At 48.5% G+C, this 11,601-nt stretch overlaps 1 protein-coding gene across 1 annotated transcript in view; it reads right to left on the bottom strand.

The window, feature by feature from the left end:
• DAGLB (diacylglycerol lipase beta) overlaps nucleotides 1–11,601 on the bottom strand; it is a 57,948-nt gene that overhangs the window by 4,220 nt on the left and 42,127 nt on the right. The window contains exons 8-13 of the mRNA XM_023532769.1: nucleotides 10,619–10,745; nucleotides 10,366–10,476; nucleotides 8,867–8,950; nucleotides 6,889–6,966; nucleotides 3,874–3,954; nucleotides 3,661–3,788 (exon numbers count right to left, since the gene is read on the bottom strand). Of these exons, the coding sequence (XP_023388537.1) occupies nucleotides 3,661–3,788; nucleotides 3,874–3,954; nucleotides 6,889–6,966; nucleotides 8,867–8,950; nucleotides 10,366–10,476; nucleotides 10,619–10,745 (609 nt within the window). The remainder of the gene's footprint in view (nucleotides 1–3,660; nucleotides 3,789–3,873; nucleotides 3,955–6,888; nucleotides 6,967–8,866; nucleotides 8,951–10,365; nucleotides 10,477–10,618; nucleotides 10,746–11,601) is intronic.

The raw sequence follows: 11,601 nt of genomic DNA, 5'->3' as shown, positions 1-11,601 counted from the left end.
GGGCAGAGTGAATGCCTTTCCTGTGTGACCTAACTCACAGTACCAGACCCCTGAAGAAAAGCTCTTTATAATTTTCAGCTAATAAATGCAGAAGGAATGCTAGAAACAGAACAGCAACATTTTGCAGCCTCTCATACCGTTACTTGCTCACAGCAAAGACAAGCAGACACGTGCCTCTGATGTGTGTGGTGCAGCAGGGATCACACACCATTACTGAGGTGTACTGTCAAAAAAAACCTCTGAATCCGATACATACCTAAAAGCGACAGGACAAAGAGAGACTCTGGGACATGGACAATGGACTAGTAGTTACCAGAGGGGAGAGGGGACAAGGAAAAAATTTAAAAAATAAATAAAATGACTATGGAGCCAGGAAAAAAGAAATCTCTGAATCTGATCAAGTCTCTGGACATATTTACCATCTTCTATGACATACAGACAAGCAAGGGGACAGAGGAACGTGTTAAACCACACTGAGTACACAAGAGAAATCCAGAATGTGGATTCTCCAGAACCGACAACCTGGCTCCAGAAATAAAGACGGGAGGGAAAAGCTGTGCATGAAAACAGTTACAAGACACATTTGCCCAGTATGAGAGCCCTACTCGGACCTGAATTCCAACAAATCAACAATTCAAATAAAACAGCTGTGAGATAATTGGGAGAATGGAATCAATTACTGGAATCAAGGAGTTGTTACTTTTCTAAAGCATCTTTTAGAGATATGTTAATGTATTTACAGAGGAAATGTCTAGATTTGTTTTAAAAGAAAACGAGATCTGGGAAGTAGGGTGGGTTATGAAATGAGATTAATCGTGTTAATAAATTAGGGAAGCTGATTAAATGGGTGGGCTCATTACACTATTCTCCACTTTTGTTTGAATTTCGACATCTGAAAATTCCATAATAAAACAATATTTTTAAAAGATCATCATAAGCAACTGAAGAGAGAAATAGTGAACTAGAAAAAGATCCAAAGAAAATATACAGAATGTAGCACATAGAAACAAAGTCATAGAAGACAGGAAGGAGACGCCAGAGACGCAACTAGAATGAGAAGGTGTGATATGTACCCAGTTGGAGTCCCAAAAAAGAGAACAGAGTAGAGGTAATACACGAAAAGACAATGACTAAGACTTCACAGATTCAAGAGTCTAACAAATTTCAAGCACGATACATTAAGGCAATCCTACACACACCTAAGAATAATAAAGCAAACACTCATGCAACCTAGATGCACCTTGCTGAGTAAAAGCACAGTACAAAAGATGACATCTTGTAAAATTCCATTTATATGACATTCTAGAAATGGCAAACTACAGTGACAAAAAGTAGCTCATGTTTGCCTCGGGGTGGGAGGAAGGAATTGACTGCAAAGGGACACAACATTTTAATGGTCTTATCAGCACCTACAGATTCCACACAAAAAAACTACTAGAACTAATAAATGAATACAGTAAAGTTTCAGGACACAGAATCAGTATACAGCAATCTGTTGTGTTTCTATTACACCAAAAATGATCAGAGGGAGAAAGTAAGAAACAATTCCATTTATAATTGTATAAAAAAGCATAAACCACCTAGAAATAAATTTAACCGGAGGTGAAAGACCCATACTCTGAAAGCCGTAATAAGACATTAAGAAACAAAATTAAAGAATATACAAATATACGGAAGAAAACACCTTGCTGATGGACTGGAAGGATTAATAATTGTTAAAATGCCTATACTACCTAAGGCAATAAACAGAGTCAATGCAATCCCTATTAAAATACCAATGGCGTTCTTCTCAGAATTAGAACAAGTAATCCTGAAATGATTTGAGGGCCAACAAAAGATCTTGAATAACCAAAGAAATCCTGAGAAAGAGCAAAGTGGCAGGTATGACACTCCCTGATATCAAACTATACTACAAAGCGACAATAATCAAAACAGTACGGTATTGGCATAAAAACACACATAGATCAACGGAATAGAATCCAGAAATAAATCTTTGCTTATTAACAAAATTAAAAGACAAAACTATTATGATCGTCTCAACAGATGCAGAAAAGCATTGACAAAAATGTGCAAAGGAAGCAAAGACGTGCAATGGGGCAAAGACAGTCTGTTCAGTAACTGGTGTTGGGAAAGCTACAGATGCATACAAAAATAAAAATAAAATTGGACTTATATACGGAAATAAACTCGGAATGGATTAAAGACCTGGATGAATGGGTTAAATGTAAAACCTTAAACCATAAAAATCCTAGAAGAAAACACAGGTGGTAAACTGACATCGCTCTTAGCAGTATCTACTTTGGATGTGTCTCCTCAGGCAAGAGCAACAAAAGAAAAATAAACACATCGGACTACATTAAACTAAAACGCTTTTGAAAGTTACCATCAACAAAACAAAGAGACCACCCAGTGAATGGGAGAAGATATTCACAGATGATACATCCAATTAGGGGCTAATATCCAAAATATGTAAGGAACTCACAGGACTTAACACCAAATCCTATTAAAAAATGGGCAGAGGACCTGAGTAGACATTTCTCTAAAGAAGACATACTAATGGCCAATAAGTACATGAAAAAATGTTCAACATCACTAATTATTAGGGAAACACAAATCAAAATCACGAGAGATCACCTCACACCTGTTAGAATGAGTATTACCAAAAAAAAAAAAAAAAAAGTGGGTGAGGATGTAGAGAAAAGGGAACCCTTGTGCACTGTTGGGGGAATAATTTAGCACAGCCACTGTGGGAAACAATATGGAGGCTCCCCCCAAAATTGAAAATAGAACTACCACATGATCCAGCAATTCCACTTCTGGGTATTTATCCGAAGAAAATGAAAACACTAGCTTGAAAAGGTATATGCACCTACATGTTCACTACATTATTTACAACAGCCAAAATATGGAAACAACCTAAATGTCTGTCAACAAATGGATGGGTAAAGAAAATGTATTTGTATGTATACACACATAGATAATAGAATATTATTCAGCCATAAAAAATAATGAAATCTTGCCATTTGAAACAACATGGATGGACCTTGAAGGTATTATGTTAAGTGAAGTAAGTCAGAGAAAGACAAATACCACATCTCACTTCAGATACAGTTCAGATACAGATACAGGGAACAGACTGGTGGTTACTGGAGGTGGGGGATGGGGCAAAATGGGTGAAGGGAGTCGAAAGGTACAAACATCTGGCAATAAAATAAATCAGTCGTGGGGATGTAATGTACAGCATAGCGACCAGTTAATAATATTGTATCGCGTGTTTGAAAGTTGCTAAGAGTAAATCTTAGAAGTTCTCATCACAAGAAAAATTCTGTAACGATGTGTGGTAATAGATGTTAACTAGATTGTTATCATTTTGCAGTATACACAAATACTGAATCATTATGCTGTGTACCCGAAACTAAAAATGTTGTCTGTCAATTAGACCTCAATATAAAAAAATGAATCTTAGCATTGTATCATTTAGGAAATCAAAGCCATGGTCAGACCTATGAGAGGCTGTTCATTCTTTCTTCAACTAAATAGTAATTGAAAGCAAACTTCCCCTGAGAATGAAAAAGTACCATCAAATTACAAGTAAAAGGCCCACCTGAACCATATGGCTGGTACATGGCACCTGTTAGACTTATGAGAAGGAGAACGGACCTGAGCAGCCCCCTGGGCGGGGAGAAGGCATAACATCGGACTTCTGGGTATGCTTTTCTGAGCATGATGGCCAACAGGGCAGCAGCACCCGCTCCCAGGCTGTGGCCCACGATGACAAGCCGGTATTCCTGGAGGACAAAAGTAGAATGAGTAAAGGTTAAAAAACCAAACAGCTAATGACAGAAGGAAAATTAAAAAAAATTAAAATCTCACAGGAGCAATGCTGAAGGCTTGGCTCAAAATCCCATCATTGATGAGTCGTTGGTACACATATCTGGCGGCTTGAGAAATCCCCTAAAAACGAGACAAAGGAGGTGGCGAGTGATCATCAGACAAGGCAGCTTCCGTCAGGACGTACAGTAGGCTTACACTGTACGCGCATTTGTGACTGTGTCCCCCCAAGTAGGAGCAAGCGTCTCGGACAGCGGCCACACCTGCTGCTCACTGCTGTATTCCTGGCACCTGGTACAGAGCTGGCATGCAACAGGTGCTCTATCCCCATGAACGCATGGGTGACATCAGCAACATCCTGCTGTGTCACCAGATATTTCTACGGCGTTTTCTGTAACTACATAATGTTTTGCCACATGGATGTATCGCCATTTACTCTGGCCAAGTTCCTGTGCTTGGTCATTTAGGTTATAAATGACAGCTTTCAAGATGACGTTAAAACAAAGTTCTGAGTCAATGACATTAATCGCCCACTGTTCCTGCAAAGGCGAAACTCAGACCATCAGAGGGAGGTCAGGTTTTAATTTAAAAAAATAAGTAAAATGTAAAACTCCCTAATAAAAGTAGCTGTCCGCAGCTTCTTGAAGGCTGGGCAGTTCCAGCAGAGACAATCCTACGTGTCTCTGGAGCGCTTCCTGCTGACGAGACAGGCCTGGCCCGTGTGGCTTGTCCACTAACGTGGAGAACTTCAGCGCATGGGAGACTGTGGCTGCCTCTCCAGAGTTACTGTAAGTTTCTGATTCAATAATTCTGTAATTCTGCGAGTGGAATGTGAACCTGGCCTCACAGCAGAGAAACCAAAAGCAAGCTCGAAGGGTTTAATGTTCTGCGTACATCCGACAGCACTTGACCAAACACCCAATTTCCCTTTACTGCCTGCGAGTCTGCAGTGCAGCCAACTCGCTGCCGCGTTTATAGGCACCCATCGTTCGGGGCAGTCAGAGCCAAACAGAACTTGGATCACAACTGCTGCTGACCGTGAGTCTCCCTGGCACGTGTTTCACAGACAAAATGCCAAGACCGTTTGCAGCTGCAGAGCTTTGAATTCCAATTACTGCGGACAGCGGCAGAGCCAAAACTTGGGACAGCGGAGCCAGGAGCAGAGGCCAGTTCGTGCCCTTGTGCCTCGAGCAGCTGTCTTCCTGGCTTCTGGAAAAGAGCTGTCACTGGAAGAAACGGTGCCAGAGGCAGCCTCAGCTGATGACAGACCCAACCCACGATGCTGCAGCCTGCAGTCACATAACAGGCAAGTTCCTGTGAGAACGGAACCTCAGCCTAGCCCACTGGACTCTGAGGTGTTCTGTGATGTGTCTCTATAATAAGGTTTAAAATTTTTATTTTTTTTTCATGCATGCCCAATATTAGCTAAACTGGACTCCAGCTGAGGGCTAACGGAGAAAAGTCCACATTCCTAGGACTGTCACGCCTCCTTACGGAGCACTGTGCAGGACACTGCGTTTCCATCAATGGCGGCTACACTCTTGCTGTAATACGTTTTTGTTTAAAAATTAAGCATTCTATTAAAAAACAACTACTAGGGAAGTAATGTGTTTTGGCTAAAAAAATACATGATGTGTATAAAAATGACACAAGCCCACTGCCCTCCACCCGACCCCTGACTGGCACCTTCTCTCCACGAGTAGCTGCTGTAACGTCTGGGAAAAATCCCAGGCTCTCCCTCAAATGTCAGAACACTGCGCGCTGCGACCTCATCAGTCACCAGGGCCATGCGCATCGAAACCACAGCGAGACACCACTTTGCCCCCGCTTCATCCCCACTCCCACCAGAGGTGGCTATAAGAAGAACGGAAAATAAGTGTCGATGAGGAACGCCAAGTGATGCAGTTGTGTGGGAAAGCCGTGTAGAAGGTCCTCAGAAAGTTAAGCACAGAACCACCGTGAGCCCCCGCAGCCCGAAGGAACTGGAGGCGGGGCTCCGAGCAGGTGTCTGCTACCCGTGTTCGCAGCAGCCCAATTCACGGTGGCCGGAACGTGGGCATACCCCGTGTCCACTGTTGGGCGAATGGACAAACCGAAGGGATATGTATACACAATGGGACATCACTCAGCCTTAAGAAGGAAGGAAACTGACACATACCACAACATGGATAAACCTTAAAAACAACAGTAAGTGAAACAAGCCAGTCATAAAAGGACAATGACTGACTGCATGATTCCTTCTACAGGAGGTCCCTAGAATACCAGATTCATGGGGACAGCACAATGGTGGTTCCCAAGGGCTGGGGAAGAGGAGGAGTTAGTCTTTAACAACAGGGTTTATGTTTGGCGTGATGAAAAGGTTTCGGGATAGACAGTGCTGATGGATATACAGCATTTTGAATGTATATAACGCCACTGAATTTTACACTCATAAATAGTGAAAATGATAAATACTACGTCATGTGTATTTATAACCCGAGAAAGGCCAACGGCTTCCTCTGGGCGGCCGCGTTCCAGACCTTCAGGAGGAGCTCTCGCCCCACCCCCCTGGCCCCGGCCCCACCGCACGGCACAGCAGAACGAGAACTGGGTGTTGCGACATCTGCCAAGAAAGCCGTGGGATGACAGCCAGCCCGCGGGGACCGCGCTGCCAGCGCTGCCTCCAGACGGATCCTGCGGTGGGCGAGCGCGTTTGCTCTGGAGTGGACTGGTTTCCTTTCACCACTAGAATGTGTTGCTTTAATTGTAAGGGAAGGAAAATGTTCGACGGGTTCGAATGCCGACTCTGACAAGCCAAGGACTGTGTGGCTCCTGGCAACTCACTCGATCCCTCTGAATGTGCTTCTTTCTCTTACAAAAAAACCACCACCACCTCCTCACAGGGCTGTCACGACATCTGCACTGTAAGAACGAAAGCACTCAGCTGCACAGCGCTTGGCACGTGGCAGCTGTTGGTTACACGGCTTGAACTAACAGCAGATTCAGAGTTGGGGAAATTCTGAGCCCTCTCAGCTTCTCCTTAACGACATTCCAGACCGCAAAGCCCGGGGCTTCTACCTTGTGTGCCAAACAGTCCTGCGCCTCGCACTCCAGGTCGAGGGTCTCGCTCTCCGCTGACAGGTCCGTAAGGATGTCCTGCAAGAGAGAGTTGGAAGAGGCTGCGGCGAGGTATGCGCTGTCTGAGGCTGGGGGGTGGGCCCCTCAGAGACAGCAAGGACAGCACCGTCTCCTGGGTCAGACTGTTGAGACCTGACCCCATGAAGCCTGGACTCAGGAGAGAAACCCAAGTGGCCAGGTGGCTCCTGAGGGATCTGGAGCACGACCAGCTCTGGGCCACGATGCACAACGGGGAGGGTGACCTGGGACACGTCTAAGGACACCCTGTTCTCCCTCATTGCTCACACCTAGGGCTCACAGTCAACAGTCCACTGAAATGTGAGGGAGGGTGAAACACATCAGACAGAGCAGAGAAGCGGGTGAGCACAGCAGGGGAGGCTTCCTGGAGGAAGTGGTGCCTGAGCCAGAGTCCAGAGGAAAAGCTCCTTTTCAGGAAGCACAGGACAGGCTGGCACCCTCACCTGAGGGCACAGCAGGGCCCACGGCAAAGGCATCTGCGCAGGAAGCAGGCGGGGGGCGGGGCACATGGGCGCACTGGGGCGATGCAGGCAGAGGCCACCTGTAGGAGGCTGGTGTGAGCCTAGGATCCAGTGAGCCAGGGAGGGGCTCCACCCCCACACTACCCGAGGCTCCACGGGGGATGCTGGCTGCCAGGGCTGGGAAACACTGGCGCCTGCTGAGTGCCCAGTGGGAACTGGAAAGGCAGGCTGGGGTCAGGTCACAAGGTGCCAGCAGAGCTGTGACGACGCTGTATTAAAGACAGTGGGAAGTCGCTGGAGGTCTCTGAGGAATGGTAGATCAGACCCACGTTCTGGGAAGGTATATGGGGACAGTATTTAGGGCAGCTTGAGAAGGTGAGAGGACAGGGACCACAGCAGAAAACAGTGCCGCTGGCCAGGGAAGACAGGACTCGGGCCAGAACAAAGCCACGGCGCTGGAAATGGAGAGGACGTGGGCAGAGAGCGGGGCCCGGGAGGGCCCCCCTCGTCGGCCTGGCAGGAAGTGGACACACTAAAGACCCCTGGCCAAAATGCTCTTCAGTGGGCAGTGGGCAGACACTGCATTCTCACTAGAAATGGAGGCCAGATGGAGGGGCAGATCCAGGAGGTGAGGGTTCTGGGTTCTTGAGCGTCTCTGGGCAGACGCAGGGGTAGGGAAGGGCGGGGAGTCCGGGCCGCCAGCCAGCGTGGCCAGCCCTGCCCCGCAGAACCGGTCAGAGGGCAGCGGAGGGTGGAGGCTCCAGCTCTGGGTCTCATTACATTTCTGGGTCAGCAGAGAAGAAGGAACCAGGCAAAGAGATGAGGAACAGCCAAGAGACCAAAGAGCCTGACGCAGACACGGAGACAGGACAGTCACCCAGCATGTCCACGGGGCAGGAAGTCAGGCATGCGGGGGCGGGGGAGGGGCCCCTGGGCTGGGGGTGGAGTGGCGGTTCGCACAGCTTCTGCGGAGCAGGCCCTTGGCACCGGCTGGTGCATTGGTCCGGCTGAGATCCAGAACAGGAACTTGGGGGGCTGGGGCTGCAGCTGACAACGTGCGACATCTGACAGCACTACTTAACTTACTATCCCCTTCTGGCTTTGGGTGTAGAAAATTCAAGGGGACGGTCACCCAGGTTAGGGGCCTGGCCAGCCACATCAGGGAGTCAAGCGGGCACCCTTCTAGTTCCTCAAGCGGGGAGCCCACTCTGCCGGCATCCATGTTTCTGACATTTCTCAATTAAAAAGAAACGGCTTCATTTTATTTCGAGGGGAGCATTTCACAACCCTGGATTCGCTTCCTCGTCTTACATCTCGGTGTTTTCCTGCCTGATGCGGGAACTCGCGACTGCTTCGCTTCGGTTCTGGCAAAGGTCTCTGGGCCTCTGCAACCAGGCGACTCGCCCCCTCATCCCACGGCTGCCGTGTCGGCTCCTTACCTGCAGTGACATGGTCCCTCTCACGGCCACCACAACAGATTCCTTCCTGTGGTCCAGAGCCACTAAAAAGGGAAGCTCGTACACCTGCGGGGGAGAGAGACACGCAAGGCCTGAGTGGTGCGCACACACACCGACTGGCACAGCGAGGCCAGCCCAGCGTCCACCAACGCAGCGATGAACACCCGGTCCCCATGGCACGGAAGCAGGGCACTGACAGGCTCGCGTCCTCGCTCAGCGGAGCGACCACTGACGCTTGTACGCAAAAGGCGTTCACGAAGCACGCGTTCAGGGAGTCACTGGATGCATCCAGTTCTGTGGTAACCAACTGGAAATCGCCCCTCTGGGCCAGGACCAACAGGTGCTGTTCACCAACGACTCTGCAGGTCACCGCCACCTGTCACCCTCGGGCAAGGCAGGGCCATCTCAGTGGCCAAGACCAGAGTCCCCACCTGGTGTGAGTGCAAACGGGGCACGAAGATCCGGGCCTGGGAGCCCCACCGTCACCCAGAACCGACCACAGGCAAAGCTGTGACTCCGGGCTCCCGGCCTCGGAGCCAGCCCTGGGGAACACTGCAGGCGTGGCGTCAGGCAGGCCTGGCTGAGGGACCCCGCTCGGCCCCTCCCCTGGCACGTGAGTGCCAGCAAACGTCGGCAGTGCTATCTTCAAGGATACAATGGCACCTCTCTCTCCTGGCTGGTGTGCCGACAGAAAGCGCCTGGCTTGTGGAAAGCAATCCATCGATGGTGGCAAACCGTGATGATGGCCACCTGCTTGTGCTGGACAGCTGTGTATTTGAAGCAAGCAGGAAAGAAAGACTGCCGACTTCCACAGGAGAGGGACTGATGATGTCGTACGGGGGCCCCCTGAACAGTCACAAACCCTCTGAAAAGCACTGTCCTTGAAAACTCCTCGGTTCTCCCTGCCACCACCACTCAGCGTCAGGGCAGTGCGGAGCTGCGCGGCAGACGCGCTGAGCGTCGAAATAACGTCTGCACCCGGGGTCAGCCGGGATGGCGTGTGACCTGGGCCTCGGGTTTTCTATCAACTCCCCAGGTGACTCAATATGGTAGTCTGGGAGCCACTGGGCTGGAAAGCAGTACGCTCACCAGTGGTTCCCAAATGATTTGCAGACTGGGGTCACCGGGGGGGCTCCTGAGCTGGAGCCTCAATGCCAAATACTCTGATTTAAAAGATCTGGGCTGTGGCCTAAACCTCTGGAGGTTTAAAAGCTCCCAGGAGGCTCTACGAGGCAGCGAAGTTGAAAACCACCATACTCCAGAGGTTCTGACCTTTGCATGAGAATCACCGGGAGAGCTGCGAAGCCATACCAAGGACGGGGCGTAGAAACCAGACAAAGCGGCTTCCGAAGGCCACCAATTCCCCAGCGATCCCAACACCCTCTGGACTGCTCCACACTACCATGCATGGTACTCAGACCCCAAAACAGGGCTAGTTAACTCCCAACACCTGTGTGCGATCAACACCCAGGTGAACTCACTGTTCTCCCATAAAGAACGGACTCATGTAAAACAGCATCACACCTCTGACGGAGACGTTTTGCTCCATCTACGTTAAACCCGTGTGGGCTTCCAGGAGGTCTGAAAAGCCCCTGAAATGGTATGTAAAATTGGGGAGGGGGGATAAGTATGTGTGTACACCCACATTTTTCTGGGGTAATAACTTATAACTTCCAGCAGAATCTCAGAGGACCCAGGCCCCCAAAGACGTTAGGCAGCACTGTCCCACTCCACCTTGTCGTGAAAGCTTATGTGAATGAAATCCCGGTGCTGGAGCCCCGTCGTCTGCAGGATGGAGCCGAAGTGGCAGTGGAGCTGATCACCTCCAATCAAGTCGTAGTCTGTCGTCCTGCTTCTGCAACTAAAAACGGGGACAACTGAGCCACTTGGCAAGGAACGTCAGGCCCCTGTCCTGTTTTCCTAGCGAATACGAGAACGAGAGTTTAAGCCTTCGTCTGGCTAACGTGCGACGGCCTTTAGCAGATAATGTATTTCTGTGCACGCTTCTTACTAGGGTTCTGACTTCTGAAATCGTGTTAATGCTTTACATATTCAGAAAACTAAATCAACAAGGACTGAGAGACCCTGAAGTCACTAGCAGTGGGGCTCGCTGGCATCGTGTGTCTCCCACTGTGATGCAGCAAGGACACAGTGTTCCTCATGGAGCATTCGTGCCAAAAATGTCAAACTTGAATCTCATGAAGAAACCACCAGACAGATGCAAACCGAGGGCTGTTCTGCAGGGTACCGGGACTGCCCTTTTCAAAATGTCAGTATCATGAAAGATAAACGATAACTGAGAAACTGTTCCAAACCGCAGGAGACTAAGACGACGTGATAACTAAATGCGATACATAACCCTGGAGTGGAGAAAAAACTGCTATAAAAATGTTATTGGGACAACTGGAAAACTCTGAATGTAAGTTTGTAACTTAGCGAATGATTAACGATGTTTTCTGAATTTTTAATTGTACTGTAGTTGTGTAAAAGCATGTCCTTGTTCTTAAGAAATGCAGGCTGAAGCAATTAGAGGTAAAGGGGCTTGACACCTGCAACCAGATCTCTACTGGTTCAGGGGACAAAGTATGTACATACAGGGAGTGGTACAGCACATGACAAACAAGGGTCACAGCTGGTGCCTCTAGATAACAGATATGTGGGAGTTCTTAGCACTGCTCTTGCAGTTTTTGAAATATTTTAAAATAAAAAGTTTTTTT

The sequence above is a fragment of the Pteropus vampyrus genome, unplaced genomic scaffold (assembly GCF_000151845.1).
Source record: "Pteropus vampyrus isolate Shadow unplaced genomic scaffold, Pvam_2.0 Scaffold90, whole genome shotgun sequence".
Taxonomy (NCBI): Eukaryota; Metazoa; Chordata; class Mammalia; order Chiroptera; family Pteropodidae; genus Pteropus; species Pteropus vampyrus.
The sequence above is the reverse complement of the archived record's forward strand: the minus strand, read 5'-3'. Positions and strand labels throughout refer to the sequence as shown.